This window comes from Athene cunicularia (assembly GCF_003259725.1).
Source record: "Athene cunicularia isolate RWA chromosome 3 unlocalized genomic scaffold, athCun1 chr3_part1, whole genome shotgun sequence".
Classification (NCBI taxonomy): Eukaryota; Metazoa; Chordata; class Aves; order Strigiformes; family Strigidae; genus Athene; species Athene cunicularia.
In genome coordinates this window covers 67184655-67204000 of record NW_020799097.1, presented here as the reverse complement: position 1 = coordinate 67204000, position 19346 = coordinate 67184655, and the positions used below count along the sequence as shown (strand labels likewise).

General features: G+C 38.4%; 1 protein-coding gene across 1 annotated transcript in view; it reads right to left on the bottom strand.

Moving 5' to 3' along the window:
* Positions 1-425: 425 nt before the first annotated feature.
* The window catches only part of TMEM242 (transmembrane protein 242), a 21224-nt gene continuing 2303 nt past the window's right edge, over positions 426-19346 (bottom strand). Inside the window, exons 2-3 of the mRNA XM_026845925.1 lie at positions 16395-16532; positions 426-1889 (exon numbers count right to left, since the gene is read on the bottom strand). Of these exons, the coding sequence (XP_026701726.1) occupies positions 1791-1889; positions 16395-16532 (237 nt within the window). The 3' untranslated portion in view covers positions 426-1790. The remainder of the gene's footprint in view (positions 1890-16394; positions 16533-19346) is intronic.

Genomic DNA, 19346 nt, shown 5'->3' with positions numbered 1-19346 from the left:
GTCACCATGCTGATGGGAGCTAAGCAAGGATAGAGTGTCTCTTTTCAGATGCAGCCAGCAGGTAGGTCAGGTCAAACACTTTATACAATTCCAGGAGCAGCCACTCATTTTTGTACAGTGCAAGTCACCCTCTGACCAGTTCTGTCTATATTCATTGACTGTGCAGGGAACTTTGGGTGGCTGATTTAGGTGAGTTATTTAATCCAGATAAAGACAGATGACTCAAATCCCACCTTAGAAACTAAAGGTAAGCAACCTCAAGAACATCATGCAATTTGCATTTATTTAGTTCAGTTTAGTACTTGACCAGTTTTAATGACATGGCTGCTTGCTAAACTTGGTAACTCAGAACTAATACGCACAAGCATAGGCAGGACAGGTATCACCATGCACACAGACTAACATGAAATACAAAAATAGTACCATTTTTCATGTGCATATGATGGCAGTATTCACCACAATTTATTTAATATTGGATTACAAGCATCAAGCTCTGGAAAAGATGTCAACTATTACACTTCAATTGCTTTAAAGATATTATTTTAGTGCTGTCACGTTTCATAGGAAAACCATACTTCTCTATTATTCATCTGACATTTAAAGCTTTTTTTATGTTCTTTCCTAGGAATATAAAGACTTAATCACAAAAGACAGGTTTTAAGAGGACTTTATTAAATCTGACAAGTGACTAATTGGACTGTGTGCAATTAATAAAAAAACCTGATAATTGAGCATTCAACAAAGGATTGTTCACTGATAGCACTTTTTTTTTTAATTTCTGCATTTTTAGAGATCTACAGTTCTGCAAATACAACGTTTGAGTAAGACATTATTCTTCCTAGTTTACACCCACACTTTATGAGATTACTGCAGTGTGGAAAATGTCACATTGCTTCTCCTGGTAGAAGAGCCCCAGGAACCACTGAAATACAAAAAAAAAAAAAGTCCTGCCCATACACTTTATTAGCTGAAAATATTTGTGTAGGACAGGCTAGATGTCTCACTATTTTATATCTTTTTCACTTACAGCTTAAATTGCTGTACAAATATAGTGGAGACTGTTACGCAAACTATCAGATTCACTATTGTGGGACCCAATTAAAAAAAGCTAATACTGAGAAAACAGTGCACTTTGTAGAGATCTCTTCTGATGCTGTGCAGAGGAGCTCACTAGGTCACTACCTGCATATTGGATGTTTTAAACTTTTCCTTCAGACATACAAATATAGTTCAATTTAGATACTTCCTCTGTTGCAAATTTAAATATCTCCTTTATTTTTAGAACAGTGCACTGTATGCTTTACCTTCAGGCTCAGTTACAGATCTGTTATAATTGACTTGAAGGTTATATTCCTAATGGGACAAGTAAATGTCACTGAGAGTATTCTTATTTGTTTCCTAGAGAAATTTCCTAAAATTCTTCTTAATATGCAGGAAGGGCCAAGAGTTCAATGGCATTTTGTCCTTACATTTACTACTGAAGATCGGTTACTTCTTTAAGCCTTCATAAGAGAGTCTTTTTTCAAGTTGGATCCAGCTTATCTTGGAGGGTTCATTTCCTCACAAATCAACTATACCAAGCACACTGAGAAGTATGATATAAATTGTTTTGCTTTGTTTTGTTTTTAACTCTCTTGCTGCTAGATGTTAACTGGCATCCCCAGGTTCAGTGAACTCAGTCAGGAACTTGCTTAGTCTGAGTTTTCTTCTCTGTGTTTCAGATGGGACACTTCTGCTATTTCCACTCCTGTTCTTGCTGAAAAAGACTTCTCCAAATGGCTCTGAGTCTTTCACTTGGATTTAAGTAAGTCTTCCCATTCAACAGTGGACTCACTATTTTTAGGAATTGCTGGAAACATTGACTGCATTTTAGTTTGGAATTCTTTCATCTATAAAAGAGATTAAAAAATAAAATCAGTTAACTGTTAATAAGGAGCAAATAAAGTAGCACCATGAACCCTGGGCTTATTCCACAAAATAAACTCTGTGAGGTAAAAAGACGTTAAAAATAACAGAAAATTAAGACTTTCCCTCTGATTATGGTAGTTCAGTTAAAGTGAAAATAAGTATGAAGGGACCCACAGCAATCCCCCATTCTAAAGCACCACACTGGGGTGCCTAATGTGGACCACTTGCCTGAATGACTTGCTACTGTTACAGGAACTACTACACATACACACACACATTAAAAATGCTTTTGTTTGGAGGAAAGTTCCCTCCATAGAATGTGCTCATATTTTAACTGCAGTGCATTTCTCTACACTTGTAATGGATTAAAGGCCCAATAGGTCTGTTCAAGGATTTTAAAACAAGGATTAAAGAAAAAGTATTGGTGAGCTCTTGACAATTTAGGTTCATCCCACCATATGGATACAGGTAACAAAAAAAAGTCTTGCTCAAATTTATAAACTAGTAGGAAGGAAACAAGATTCATAGCGATACACAGGACCAAGCTTTTCTTTCACTGTTGTTAAATTAAAATGCTGTGAAAGTTTGCTAGTTTTATATTCTGTATATCAATACATTAATACCAACTGCCAGTTCTATATTTATGATAACCATTTTATCACCAATGTCTGATTCAGTAGTTCTAACAGGCCAGAACTGAAACTTAATTTCTTTATAAATCACTTCTGTTTGAAGATAATATTTAGATTCAGCAGGTTTCTTTCTTCCAAGATGTTTACATATGTTTTTACATCTAATATATTTTTAAAGGCTAGGCAAGGAAAATTCAAATCAGTGAAAACCCTCTTACACACACAGCAGGATGTACAGGGAAAATTTTGGACTGCTATTTTTAGGAAGCTCTACAGAATCTATGACATTCACACAGAGAAGACAGGATGTGGTATTCAAGCACTAGATGCAATGACCTCTTAAAGACCAAATGCCATTTCAGACAGTATGTCCCCTGGAGAGGTTCCAGGAAATCTAGATATTCTAAACAGCCACACAGGCATCTTCTCTAATGTGCCTACATTTTGTGTGTTATGGATCATCAGTTTTTTATAAATACCTTTGGGCCACTTTCTGTTCAAGTCCTTCTACCTGTTAATAGGTCTGATAAAGAACTGGTATTTCTTTAGAGAAATGTTGCTGGAATGCAATTATTCAAGTTACAGCTGATACAAAGAATGAAACAAGTTAAAAAGAAAATAACAATCATTTACTAAGACAATAACTAACTTTGATGGATGAAAGCACTTTAGAACGCCACTTCTTGTGTAAAAATGCCCGGGTACTGCTAATCAAATAAAAATACATGTTATATAAAGCAGGAGGAAAATTTAGAGCCAAATTATCCTTTTTGTTTTACCCTGACTGTCTTCATATGTAAAAAACAATTCACTGTCTGCTTTATATTTTATTCTGATCAGATAGCTGATTAATTTGATTAATTATTTGTTCTTAGTTTTTAAAAATCTTGGCAATCACCCACAATTTTTCCTAAACAAGTTTTGCTGCTTCTTTAAAACTGAAAAGCTCTCATAGACAGCTAATATTTCCAAGAATAATAAACACCAGTATCAGAGCTGATGTAGGGAAACAGCCCAAATCACATTAAACAACTGCTGACAATTAAATACAAGTATTTACAGTAGGAAATGCTTTAGGAGCTTTGGCTTAGCTGTTTTTTCCCATCCTCTGTAATTAAGTTACCCCAATTCTCTGATGTGTGGAAAGTATTCAATTTACTTAACATTTTTTACTTCCTAAAGAGTGAACCAACTCCTTCGACTCTTTCATCTCTTAACTATTGTCTGGGTGTTTGATAACACAGGAATGGTCAGATCCTAACCTGATGCAAACTGCTGTAGTTCAGTTGGTATAACTGGAAATAAAATATTTTATATCAGTTAATGATCTGGTGCAGTGTGGATTTTTTGGCTGTTTCTAAACTCAGACTTCTAAATTTCTTTCAGTGTCACATTTAAATGATGCACTCGTAAGCCCTACAGGACACCTCTGTTACTCCACTGAAGACACACAAAACCAAAGGAAAACTAAAAGCAATTACATAAAGCTTCCAAAATGAGGATGATGAGCAGGGGAGCCATTCAGAAAACTACAGTGCTTCCTCACTCTAACAACTACCTTATAATTACTAACATGCTAAATCCTAACCCTCAAATGCAAAAAGGAATCTTGTCTGGGAAATAAAACACTACAGCTCTGTTCTGAAAGAAAAAAGGTATTTATTTAGAAGGCACTAAAACACTGCTAGCAGCTTCAGATTTAAGAATATTCAGATTTTTCTCCCCTCAGAATGCTAATTTATGTTCTGCAGGTAAAAGCAACTCATTTCCTAGAAAAGCAATTTTTCCTTAACATGTGGACCAAATCTGAAATATTCTTTTCTTTTGGTTTTAAGACTCCCTGGAAAATTTCCTCAGCCTTGTCTTCTCAGATTTTGATGCTTATTTGTAAAACCACTTTGCAAGTGATGCCAGACTCAGTATCTCATTTACCAATTCCTCTCATGGCAGCATCTATACCCTTTTCCACAAGCACCCTCTGCACAAAAGTAGTTTTACACTGCAGTTCACAACTTTGACCATGTTTTATATTTCCCCACAAACTTCCTTCCTTTTTTGATTTCTGGACAGTGAACTATTTTAATAGATCATAATGCCAAGCTGATCACCACTGTGCACTGTGTTCTCAATGTCATGCTTTAGGTTGTCAGCTATTTAAGAAGGGCATTATCTACGGTGACGGGCACAAGCCTCACTAATATATTATGTCTTCATGGTATGTCTGAACAGGGTCAATTTCTTCACAATACAATGTCATGGTTACTAACTCTTACTAGTGGTTTTCATTTCTATTCAACTTAAAAGATACTGCACCCTATTACTTCTCTCCACAACGTTTTTTGAGTTCTCACTAAGAATATATTAAGCAACATAATCAGTACTGCTCGTGAACCTCTATTTTCCCCTCCTTCCTCTCCTCTTAATACGAAAGTGCAAGATTTCATCAGAGCTTTGATCTGTATTTCTAAGGTATCTCCCCTTTCTCTTCTGTTCCACTAATTCATCAGCTACTGAGTTTCTTCCTCCATTTCCACATTTGTGCATGTTGCTATCCTGAATGCACTTCCAAATTCTAGCCACTATTCTCCCTGCACTCGGAGCTCCACTAAAGCCCACTTGCCACACTGCCTAAGAGCATGGAGAAGACCTCAAGAAATATCTATTTGCTGATGTAATAGAACCAGTGTATACACACATTAAAAAAACACAGAAACCGCATCCCAAAGTATGTCTGCCTGCTTATGATCTGTGCCAGTAACAAATTTTAGGATGTAACTTATTTCGGTCAGAGACTATCAGCCTAATATCCTGGTCTTTGACTGGCCAAACTCTGGTTAATGTAGTTATATATTTAGGACTAAATTTGTCCTCCAAAGTAACTCACACTGGTTGTTCTTGCTTGCATTTGGTTGACAGTATCATACTAGGCCCACTGCCAACTTCAGAGGATCCTTGTAGTGAAGGTAAAATTTGTTCACTAAAGATGTAAATTAAATGTCCTTCAACGAATTGGGCTTAGCAGTGCCCTGTCACCTCCTGCAGTGTGGTGACCTTCTTGTGAAGATGACGAATCTAGCTTTATGTTCTATTAACACTGCACACTTGAAGTGCAAGAATTGGGACCTTGTCTTTACCTGCTTTACCTCTCAGGGGACAAGCACACTTCTTGATGAGGGAAATATTGCAATTAGGGATCTGTTTCTTGCCCTGCCTTTTCTTTTTAATAGAGATGCCACTTGGGAGGTCTCTTCTCCCCTCTCCCTCCATGGAAATCTCCTGTACTTCCCCCAGATTCCACAATACATGCACCAATAGTCTCAGATCAAAAGGCATTAATTTAATTATGAAAGCTAATGTGCTATGTACTAAGGACTGGAATGTTTAGAAATAATTCACTGAAATGGTTGCCTCTTTATTATTGTCAGCCACACTGACACTGGGGTACTCGGTTCAACTGTGATAATGTCTTCAATTAATAGTGCAGTAAACGGAGCACTAAAAGCTGAATGTATTTTACCTTTTTTTGCTGCCTCCAGTATCACAGGCTTCTCTCTCAGCTGCTCTTCTGAGCCTAGTGGTACGTGAACGATTTGTAACACATTTCTTGATTTAACATTCTGGCGTGCTCCGTTCCTGGAGGCAACTCTCTGAAGTGAATTTCACTCAAGTGAATTTTATTTTTTTTATCACAGATATTGCAAAGCTTGACGCTGTTTTTTCCTGCCAAATAAATTACAGTAACTGTTCCACCTCTGACTGTCAGGCTTCTTTCTAAAAGGGTATCATCTACCTTACTGCATTAAATAATCTGTAATAGCTACAGATCACTGTTATTTTATCTTAACCTAATGATCCTGCCTCAGGTGGCAAAAATATGGGGACCTAAAAGCATCTTCCATTTAATAATCTCTTTTTAATGTACATCGTTGACAGAATGTCACGCAAAAATTGGGATAGCACTATTACTGAGAGCACTTACGTGGCCGTTCATATTAAAATGAATGGAAGAGGGGCTAAAAGAGTCTATTTGAATCCTAGAATGAAAGTTTTACGAAGAAATGTTCTCTTTAATGTCTGACATTCATAATAGGCCAACCCAGATTCCAGGAATTATTAGTTTCCTATTTTAGTGCTCATACCAGTAAGAACTGCTTACATTAGCTTCCAAGTGAAATGAGGTTAGATGCCCTGAACTGGGATATCGACTAGCAGAAGAATACAGTGTATAAATGCCCTGTGTTCTTCTCAGCCACCTTCCATTTCACAGGGCATGAAGATGAGACAGGCTGCCCTGGATTTAAGAGCATCAGAGACAATTGTTCATGCCACCTTTTCCCAAATCTTAAAATGATTGCTGTTGCCCTTGTTAGCAAATGGTTACCAAGGTCCACATAAAGAAATAGCAAGTTATTTGTAGAAAACTGCAAGAGCTGAGCCCTTAGCAGAGCAGACAGCCTACTGTCTGAAGGCAATTCTCCGAATAACAGTGTAAAATGGGGCACTCACTGCAGGTCACCCTGTGCCAGTTTGCACGCTGACCTCTAAAAGAAGCATGGAAAATAGAGCCTTGGTTCATATTCTTAGATCTTACACTTCATTGGCAAAGGCAGTATGAATATTCGGATTATTCAGAACCACAGGTCTCTGAAAATTGCCCTCGGAGGGTCAATCCTGGTAGTATACATCCTAATATTTAACTATCTTACACTGTACCACCATAATGCACTGCTCATAACCTGTTTGTTGATTCCAGTGTTTCAGGTTTGCATAGAGAAAAGCAACAGCAGCATTTTGTAAAACCATCTAGATAAAGTCAAGAGCTCATATTAACCCCCTGTCCCATGGAGACTTACACACATGCTTAACTGTCTGCAGTATTAAATACTCTCCTTGAAATCAGAGGGCCGTTTACAATGCCTAAAATTTAACAAACACATAGCCACATTCTTCCAGAAACCCATCCCTATAAATCCCATGTAACTGGGTAAAACATGTCCTGTGCTTTTTAAAAGAAAAATAACATGAAAATAACCTAAGTGAACTTTACAGGGAGAGGGGGAGAGGATCATCACTGTTAAGAACAGAGCTGTCACAGTTCCCAAACCATTATACATATGTAGTAGCCTCCCACAGCTACTACATATTCTATCTCAAATTACTGGTGAACTACTGAGAGCTGTCAAGTCACATGGGTCAGGCTGTCTCTTTTCCAATGACTGGGTCACATGAAGAGATAAAACACATTAAATACTTTCTTCATGTTACTTTTCCAAGTGTGCGGCAGCCATGTTACTCATTCATAAATGAGGGCATTTCACAAATGGGAAGATAGCTGGTGTACATCACAAACATGTTTTACTAGCCCCACTTTGTCTGGTTTAATTTCTGTGCCAGTGTCACTTGGGTCGCAAAAGTGGGACTGTTAACTGGTAGCCTGAAAGTATATTTCTATACATCTATCATAAAAGGAAGAAAATGCCATTACAGTAAAAAAACCTAAAGAAAACAAAAGTGTTCTGTTTTAAGGCTAGGTTATTTTGAACACAAAAAAGGGGAAATAATTAACTAATTACGATCAGTGGGAAAGACAGCTGTTAATTTATATACACCAAGACTGTAATTTTGTAAACCACAATCTGATAAAAAAGGAACTTCCTTAGGATCACAGATACAGGAGGATCTTTTAAAATCTTACACATTTCCATGTTCATATTCCTGTAAAATGCCAAGGACTTCATTTTTTCTAGCATACAATATCTCCAAGTAGGTGAAGTTAGTGTCTCATTTGCAAGCCTATTCTCATTTATTTCAGTGACACTGCATCAGGATTCAAAATAAAAGTAATGGTATAAAACTTGGATTAATACCATCTTATTGCAAAAGGCTTTCATGCCATGCAGAAAAAATGGAGTTAAATACTTTTGAAATCACTGAGGAACACACTGTTTATTTCTGCAGAATCTTACTTTCAAATCTGGGTGCCTGGAAAGGACATCCACATGATTAGTCTATTGGTGTATTAGTCATTGCTCCTTAGTCACCCTAGGCAATTTGAAAAATTAAAGTAATTTAAAATTTAAAATAAGTTAAATATCTAAATGTATAAAGCAAGTTGGTTAATGGATCCAAAATCCCAGGATGAGTGTCCCAACTCTATAAGCTCTTCTGTGCTGTACTTTGGATTTCTGAATTAAAGTAAAAACATGAATTGTCTGCAGGCAGACAGTTCCTGAAAAAGGCAACCTGAGTAATTTTTTTCCTCTCTATGTCCAGGAATTCACGATATGTTATCATCCACAAGTGAGATTCATGGCTAGAAAAAGAGCCAGCACAAAACTAAAACTCTTCAGTGACGCATGAGCCATCGAACACCACAACCAGGGTTGAATTCCATGCAGGAAACCTGTCAGAGCCAGCGTGACACCCAGAGCCAGGCAGACAGCTGGGCACCTCCAGGCAAGTAGAGCAGCTGGCGTCTTGGAAGACCCTACAGAAGGGTAAGACAAGCATGGCCATACCACCACACTTGAAGCACAGGAAGATCCCATGGGACCAAAATGTAGCACAAATAATTCGCATCTATCAGATAAGCTTTTACGCAGATTTTAGTTGTACACATATAGTTCACAGTTACACACAGCCAAGAAGTGGATCAATCCACTCATCCACTTATGGTGACGTGGAACTGCTCCACAGAGGCAACTTCAGACCAAAGGCTGAATGTTGTTTTATTCTTTCTAGCTTCTTAACAGGTTGGCAGCAGCCGACAGCTGTGAGTCTCTTCCAAGACACAGCACAGTAATTCCTCAAGACAGCTACAGTTGTAGTCTTCCCATATTTTTGAAATGCTTACAGCTGTCCTATTCATCAAGCAGATGTAGCAGCCTTCCAGTAGGAAAATTATGATCTTATTCCTTGAATAAGCATTCTGCCTTATCAAGTTTACAGTGAAGTTCATAGGTCACTTTTTTTTCTTTACTTCTTGGATAAAATACTATCAGTACATATGTGTGGAGGCAAGTCTTCTCCACACCAAACTAATTAGGCAATATAAGCAGCACAGAAAACCCCCGTATAAACAGGAGGAGGAAGTGCTAACTTGTACTAGTTCTCCATCTTCTTTCAAAGAGCTTGAATTTAAATAAGCATTGAGGAAATAAAATAATGTTAAATAAACTGGGCAGATTTGATTTATATTGAAATATATGATCATGAAATAGAAAAGAAAAAATGTTTTAATTATGCAGTCAAACAAGCATGATAAGGAATAGAATATTCATGAATAATACTTAGGTGAAGATTAAATAAAACTAGAATAAAATAAAATAAAACTAACAACAAAACATCTAGGAATGACTAGAATTATTCTAGGAGATATACTGCTTTTATAGCAACATTTGTTCATTTATGAAATAGCATAAAAATTTTAGCCACTGCAAAATACCTATACTTGGTTGAGATCTATAGATCTTAGCACTATTTACAGATGCCAAACCTAGCAATTTTTTATGACCATGTCTCCATGTTCTCATTTTATTTTTTAAACTAATCCATCCTTAAAACCAATACTCCTTTGTGTTTATACTGTACCTATGACTATAGTCTCACAAAATTATATCAAATATCTCTCAAAATAAGCAGGGGGACATTATTATTTTTATGCTTAAAATGGTGATTTAGAGGATAGATCTTCTCTAGAGAAAAGCAGGCCCACCTAGGAAATGTCCTTACCAACAAAACCATGGCAAGCATATATTCTCTGTATTACTTTTAATTGTTTTAGATGTCTCTTCACAGCTGTGCAATTGTTTTAGACTGTTTATATTTTAAAGGATAAGATCAATGAAAAACAGGATATTTCATTAGAAGTCACCATAAAAATGATAAACTAATATTTTATAACTGTATTAGTCACAAATTGCTAGGCAATACTATTTTTCCAGCTTTCCATGGAACAGATGTGGAAGCAACAATCAGAATCTCACAAACCTACATATGAATCATCCTGGCCCTTTTCCTATGGGAGAAAGAATGCTTTTATTTCTGAGGAAATAAAACCTGATTTATTGAGGGCATGAAGAGCAAAAGGGCTTTTAAAGCATAATTTATCTTGTTTCTTAATTGCTGCATGTTTCAGTCTACAAGGGCTGAGGGTATTCTGCTCATAAAAGAAGGTTCATAAGCGCTGATAGTTTACAAAGAAAAAAAGAGAAAAAAGAACATCAGGCATTCATAGATATGTTTTAATATCTGTCTATATATTCTATATATGTCTATATTCTATAGCTTCAAGTTTAAATAAAAAAAAAAAATCGCTAATTTAAAACAAGGGTTTACAACTCAACTGTAACTTCTAGAAAACTGTGAAACTAACATTTTTCCAAGCAACAAAAAGGTGTGGTGGATCATAACACCAGTAGAATAAGTAAATAAAATACGAAAGCTCAAAACCCTGTAAGATAATGCCGTGGAAAATAATGCCAGGATGTGGAAGTTGTTAAATAGCAAATATACTTGATAAAAAAGGTGGTGCCATTTTGTTTTAAGCCAGATATCAATTATTAAGCTTGTGTTTAACATTGCACATGTCCTTCCATTTCGTAAAGCACCTCAGAGAAGAAGGCTGTTGTTGTGTCTGGATGAGCCCCAGGTTCACATCAGGAGTGCTCTCTGGAAGCAAATCTTCCAGTTATCTGTGCTTACTGAGCACAAGTTTGTGTACTGCTGAACAGTGTCAAAATGCATGAACTGGGTTTCTTTAGAGTGACACAAAACTGAAGTAGCATTCTAGGAGTGCACATAACATACTCCAACTGCAAACAGGCATTCAAGCCATGGGGCAAGGCCAGAGTCAGTCCAGTTCTAAAAATCCCCTGGAATGGGAATGTCAGCACCTCAGCCCCCAGTCACTCCACTGCCCCAGTGCTGCTGGTCAATGATATTTGCTAATATAGACAGAGCTTCTATGCTCACAGATAAGCAAAGACGACCTGGTTTTATATATTTTACTAAGAGATTGCAGGAGGCAAGTTTAAAAAGTCAGACTATTACCAACACCTAGTTATTTTCTGCAACAGGTACAATATAAAACTAGATAACCACCATCTCCTAGGTTCTGAAAAATGAAGATTTCTCTTTTACATTATTGAAAAATAGAACTTAAACCATTATGAAACCAAGTTCTCACTGATCCATCACTTTTCCATTTAGGAGTAAGAGTTGACTGGAATTTAGTAGGGTTTATTACTTACCAACCTGTCCTCAGATTACAACAGTGGTAACTGCAGTCAGGGGATATTAACAACCCAACCTGAGACAGTGTAAAATCTTTTATATCCCTTACCAAGATATAAAGATCAGTTACTTACTATCACCCCTGGGTTTTCACACTGGCATAAAAAGCAACAGACTGTAAAGCTACAGGGAACCACCTTTAAGAATAAAGCCATTTAAGAGCTGGAAGTAGGCTTTGTCACAGCCCTGTTTTAAGAACCAATAAACTACAAAGATTAAACAAAAATCCAGAATCACCAGAGCTGGTACATCACCTCAGAGTCTGGAACATATCTGAGCAATGACTTGCTTCTATGGCAAGCACAGGCTGTCTAAGAAGGTGTAAGGATGAGGCATTCTGAACTGTGGTTTCAGTTTCCTTCCATGACACAAACTGCTGCACAATCACAGAGCTGCTTCAGAATGACGGACCCAGATTAATTGCCGCAATTACAACTCATCAAGGAAATATTGTGCCAGTTTGATCTGGTCGTTTCATCTCTGACTTTGTAAGTGATGACAAGATAATTTAAACAGTCACAAAGCTTAGTCATACATATTTTTATCAATCACTCACTGTCCCGTCAATAATTTCTGCTCATAGGAAACGCATCCCAAACACCAGAAATCAGCATTCTGGCCACGATACCAAATGAAACCACTCTTTTGGGCTCTAACTAACGGCAGCACCATCGGCCACTACCGTGCTGCTCGTTTCAAAATCCGGGTCGTTCTAAAACCTTTAAACCCGTAGCACAACGCGGGCTCTTTCCCGCCGGCGCGGCGCCCGACCTGCTGTTCCCGCCGCCGCCAGCAGGCGTCGCTGCGGCGCAGCACAGGCAGGCACCGCGGCCCCGCCCGGCGCTTGGCTCCGGAGCAGCAACACGGCCTCTCCCCCCGGGAGCCGCAGCAGCACTTTCTGCTTTAGTTCTGCTCTTTCAGGTCTGCGGGAGATGCTCACCAGCTCTGCCTGCGGACGCAAGTAGGGTCACAGCGGGTTTACGTCGGGGGCACTGCCAGAGGCGGGAGGGCAGTTCAGTCCCACCAGATGGATGAACCGGGCATCGCTCCGTGGTTAACGGAAGCGGGGCTCTACGCACAAAGCGCGCTGGGCACACCTTTCGCTGCTCCACTTCTCCGGAGCCACCAATGAGATTTTCTCTCTCCTGCTGTAAAGCCAGCCTTGCCCAAGCTGTGGTGTGCACCAACTTCAGCCACCGCCACGGGCTGGCCTGTCAGGAGTGGAACTGCTCAATAGCTTTCCCGGCCAAACCAGCTACGCTTCAGTATCTCCTAGCTTTCTTACTCCTCTTGGTGTGATCCCTGCTAACCCATCATGTCTGATTTTCCACTGTGTCTTCTTGTATATTTACTCCTGGAGAGGACATGAGCCATTAAACAACACTCAGCAACTCTGTCTTACTTAACTTCTAACTCCTCTCCAAACTGCAAGCGAAGGTCAGTCCTTTATTCACTAAGATCCCACGAAGACAGTCACAGGGACAGAGTTGGCAATGTTGTGAGAAAGCACTGGAGTCAAGTGTACTCCTGCATGCGACAGAAGCAGCTTTCTTGCTTTGCTAAATGAAACATCTGCAGAGCTTACAATCAGAATTTTATTATCCTTAACAATTCCGTATCAAGAGAAACAATTTAATAATGAGAGACTACAGTAGCTGTCAGTAATGTTACCAATATTACCAGTAGCTCTCAAATAAATGAAGCTGCTGTCCAGGAGGGCCACGTTACTAATTAGCAGGTCCCAAAGGCAGCTGGTTACTGTTAAAAGGCAGTAAGGTGAAGAGGCTGGGCAGAACCTCCTCTTCTCTTTGTCCAGCGGCCAAGGATTAAGTTATTAAATTCACACAGATTCCTGGTATCAAAATGAATGAAGTCTCCCCTCAGGTCACACACAACATAGCACGATCAGAGGCTAAAGCCTGCCTTAAGTTCATAGGTTTCAAATCTTGATACCTGATGCTAGGTTTGAAATTGTAACTTGAACTTCTACAGGTATTTGGGACCCATGTGTACTACAGAGCAAATGAACTCACAGCACTCAACCCCACTGAAGACTCAAGACATTTTTATTCAGTTAAATCTGTAAGAGCCTCTTTTTAAAATGTTTAACTGAAATTAAAATGTTCATTTGAAAGTGTTGATCTTAGTGTAAAATCTAGTGTCTTCTGTGGTCTGAACAGTTCACACGGAAAGAAGCTTTATTTCACTCAGTGATAACTTCAGTAGATAGTCTCCCACAAATAAAACTTTATTTTTGTGGCTCTCTAATAATTATTACACACAATCTAATATATGTTCTTAAAAATAAGTATTTTTAACTGATTGTTAATCGATTATCTCTTCTTACATGATAGCAACTGAGAATTTTCAAAAGTACCACAATGATTCCCTGAAATAGGAAAATAAATAAGCAGGCCCTTCTTAAAATGAATATATGTTTAAGAGTCCCGAACTAATAATGTACCAGCCAGTTTATAACCCTTATTTAATCTCAGCTGTTCAGGAAGATTATATTTAATCACCAAAATACTGTCTTTCAACAGTCAATGTTTGCTCCTGTTAAAGCAGTATGCGAAAAGTGTCAACAACAATAAAAAAAAAAAATCAAGATCACTTATTCTAGAAATATAATGTTATTGAACCTCTTTGGTCAGAATATTTCATTTCTAACATACTTCTGCTTTCATACCTCCAGCAATTTTAAACAAATATATATTTGATTTTAACAGATCTATCGTAAAACAGGAAAAAGAATGTGTGACAGGAAATGGATAAACTGCTAACTTTTGATTCTGCAGTAATGAGTAGCACTATTGTATGTGTTTCCTTTCTGCACTGGTAATTTAAAAGTCTATAGTGAATACAATAAATATGTCAGTGGAGAGCAGAGTGTGAGCTGCTCAAAATCATGTGCAGACACAGTTTCTTGACAGAAATCTGCTTTCTTCAGCGCCTGCAGTTCTCACCATGCACTACGGTGAAACACAAAGCACTCCACAACAGAAACCAACACCAACAGGCATTTGCAAGAGCCTCTTAAAATACAGGCTGCCCCACCTCCTTTCAACATTAACACAACACAAAATATAATAAGGTGCAGCCTTCTGACTAGGAATGCTCAACCAGTCTCTAAAATGCCCTGCAGTGTGCTGTATGCTTCTGACACAAGAGTCTCTGCTGTCAGGTAGATGGAAGCCCCCATCAGACTCTGACATGTCCTGGGGCTTGGCCATCTCAAGCTTATGCTGATGTTCTCTGTCAGACAGTCTCAAGGAAAGCAGCCTCACAGGAAAACCAGGCAACTGTGGGTCTAGGCCAGTACTTCTCAAGGAAGTAAAAATTAAGCTTACTGAGAAACAGTTAACATAAATTGCAGAGGAGGGTCAGATCCTGCTGACCTTCAGCAGGACCAAAAGTACTATGATGGAATGGAAATAAGAATTGGCAGCATAGTGTGAAATGAATCCTTTTGGCTGCTGATATAACTGACAGTATACTGAGCGGACTGTTGCAGCTCAGCATGCAGAGTATAAATCAGTAGTCTGCCATTCCACTACAGCCTCACAAGGAGGACTTGAGTTTAAACAAAAGGTGTTGTAGCTGCCTCCTATGTCCTCCTATGCTTTTTTGGTGTTCTGCCTTCCTTTACTGGCTCTTATTGAGAATCAACATTGGAAACTAAGGAATAAGGGATTGTGTAGTGCTGTATGTTGGGACCCAAATCATAACCTACAGGATACATCAACAGAGTAGACAAGAAGTGAGAACTTGAATAAAAATATTAATAAGAATAGTACTGCGATGAAGTAGTATCTTCCTTTTAGTTTTGGAAGGCGCTTTGCTGAATATATAAATAATTTGCCATGGAAAGTAAAGGCAGTCTATTCATTCCTAGTCCTAAAGAGGATGCAGACAGTTCTGCCAAACTTAGAGCTGCAGGGGACGCTTAAGTCATGGCTCATTACTAGAGGCAAACAAAAATGCTTACAAGAACTTTAGTGTTCATGCTCAACACTGTGAAACCCTGGATGTCAGCAATTTACTAAAGATAGCCTTAGCCTCTTGGGACATATAGATGCTTCCCAAGTTTCTTTGCCTTGACGTGGCATGTCATGGACCATCATTCTATTGCACATGAAACTCAATCTTCTCCCCCCTTGCCCCTTCCAGAAACGCACTAGAAAGCGAGCTGGTTTCTTCTCAGTTTTTCTTATGTCCCCAGTGTCCTGATGCAAAAAATTGAACTTGGACAAATAAATAGATTGCTCTAAAGACAGGATTCAGGGGATAGCCTTCACTTCAGTAAGCAAAGGATACAGAAAGTTTGCAGCTACTATTTTAGTCTCTAAATTAGAACACTGGCTCTTTCATGAAGAATCCGAAACATCTGTGCAAATAAACATAAGCAGGACAAAACTGTTCCTCCCCCAAAATTGTCTCTCCCACAACATCCCTTTTTTTGAAAATGTAAGAACACTTTCTCTGTGTGCACACACTCTGGTTAGACACCCTACATGTGGTGAACATATATTATTTGAGGGGATCATACTTGGTACTCACACTGTGCACACCCAGAGCCTTCCAGATGGCAAAACTGAGCAATCCAACTCCACACCATGCATAGAGCGAGCCCCATCCCAGGGCTCGTAAGGCCAGTGACGAACCACTCTCTGGTAATGCAGCCGTGGCAGTAATTCCCTAAAACCAAACATAAAGTGGTCAAGACAAAGTGAACAATAATTGGAAAAAAACATGAATTGAAAAAGTTAATTTTGTGATACAGATTTTTTCCTGACTTGCCAGTTGTACTAGTGTGGCCACAAAAACTGTTACAGCTGTCAGCAGACCCGAAGAACCAAGCAAAGAGGTGGATGAGCTGCCTTCCCACAAGAAGCAGCTTTCACTGTTGCCAGTACCACCTGGGGATGACTTCTGTTACCCAGAAATGCTGAAGACAACTGTTTTGTGGGCACAAGAATTTGACCCTCAGTTATCCCACCAGTCAAAATACAAAACTGAACCAAAATCAGTCACAAGACCTTATGCCAGTGACATCACATCTTTGACTTTGGTACTTTTTCTTGTGGGGTATGGGTGAGGGGCAACTGTTGGTCTACAGGTCTTGATCCGCACTCCTGAAACAGCAGATGAGGAAACTGGAGGAATCCAAGTAGCTTTCAAGTTGACACAAAGAGGGTATAATAGTGACTCAGAGACTAATTTTGAGGGGCTGCAACTCTGAAGGAGCTCTGGAAACTACCTAGGAAAATTTTGTAAGAGCAAACAACAATGCTGAACCTATCCCCCTGTAGAGTTCACCAAGTGGCAACATAGAAATTGCTCTGTTGTCTTCATACTTCCCATTTCTGTCAGAAACAAAGAGTAGGCAGTTTTAACCACTTGTTAAGATACTGCTGCATAAGAATCTGCCATGGGGCATGTCCTGAAAACACAAAAGATTGTCAATTGGAAAAGCTACCCCTCAGTCACAATGGGGTCCCAACCACGACAAAACCTTCTCTGTTGCAGCACATAAATGCACATTGCAGCTACCAAGGACATCAGCCACACGTCAACAGACATCAATCAATTCTTACCACATATTCACCATTAGCCAGCCATTCCCATGTCACAGCACCCACCTTACTGTACATATTTAGTATAGGACAACTTCAACCTGTGTAGCCTGCAACAGCAGTAGGACAGACATAAATCTTCTTGCTCACAGCAGTAAATGTCAGCAAGAGGGTTTGGTTTTTTTCCCCCCAAAGGATCACTGTTCAATTCTTCACATGGAAACACAGAGTTTAGATGGTAACTGTTAAAGACTGGCATCCATGGTCATTACAAAACTGAACAGTCCTACTTACTTACTGGGTATCTCAGGGGAAAAAAAACCAATTATTGCTCATAAATGAGAGTGCAACATACAAATGTATTCAATGAAGTTTTCACTTAGAGTCTAAAATACTGAAAAGTGAAATTAACTTGCAGAAGGATCCAAAAAATTTTCCTCCAAAACATGCCAAAGAGCTGCACTTTTCTAATCATTACAAAAAGTGGGGAAAAAATACTTTGTATTCTTGCTTTAAAAAGAATTTACTTTTTTTTTAATGGTTGTTTCTTCTTTGATATAAATAAACATATGTAGTGTGTATCACTATGGCATTTGGTCAGTGAAATAGCACCAGTAGTTTTTTTCTTCTTGGCTTTGTATTTACTGAAATGTTAAAATGATCCTCAGACAGTCCTCAGTATTAACACTTTTCCTTTGGATTTAGCTGTAGGCCAGTTACCCAAGGACAAATACACACTTGCAAAGGGCACAAACAAAATGTATCCTGATCCTTACTTATTCTGATTTGGACATCCCAAAGTGGAAGCTGTTAACAAAACAATGCTCTGTAAGCATACACATACATGCACACAGGCACAAAAAGAGATCTTGAGTCACACTATTATACCACGTCCTATTATTTCCTTACAACAGCTAATGAACTTTTGTAACTCTTTCATCAGAGACTGCTTTGCGTAGATTTAAAATGCTGATGATTATTTCTGACCTTTTTCCTGCTTCCATAGTCTAACCATATACAACGACATGCATAAAAATTCCTCCCATTTGAAAGATGGGAAATAAATGGACAAAAATATCCTCTAGACAGAATCTTTAAATAGGAGTCATTATCTGTGAAAATTGCTGGCAAAATAAATCCACACAAATGCTATTTAAATGCTTGATTGCCCCAGAAAAAATAGTGGTGAATAGAAACAATTGATCTGGTTTTACTGACAGCAGTCAAACAGCATTCAGTCACAGGCCGATTCCTCAGTGTATTAAGTATACAGATAAGGATTTCTGTAAACACCATTTGTTATATGATTATCAGATATGCTGTTCAGAGCATTGTGAAAGCCAATTAATGAAACACTAAAAAATTTTAAAAGACAACAGTAGCATGGAGAAAAAGATGTCACCAACAAAACATTTTTAAGAGAACTGAGTTTTATTTATGAGTTCATTATTCTAAACACAGATTGTTTTTTCTTCATAAACTGCTCCTGTATTTTTTTTTAAAAGCAACTATTTAATTTTAAAAATAAGCTACTAAATAATACTTGAGTCTTTCTAAAAACCATATAGGGCAGAATTAGCTGATTTGGTTACCAAACTATATGCTTCATATTTAATTCATTTCTTCTAGAGGGTATAAGCAGGAAGTGGGAGAAGGAGAAATGACATTGTTTTTGTCAGACACAGGCCTCAATTCTGTAATTATCCCCTTGTGGATAACAGTGTGTCTGAAAGGAAGCAGTGCCTAAAATAAATGGTGTGTTCAACTGGTTTGGTTGATTGTATTCAGCATGTTCACTGTTTTGCATGACCTAACCCACTGTAAAAATTAAACACCTGGATAAATGCTGGTAAAAATGGACACTTACCACAAGGAGGCTGCTGCATCTGAGCATTTAATTTTAACACACACACACCCCACACACCCCCCCCCCATC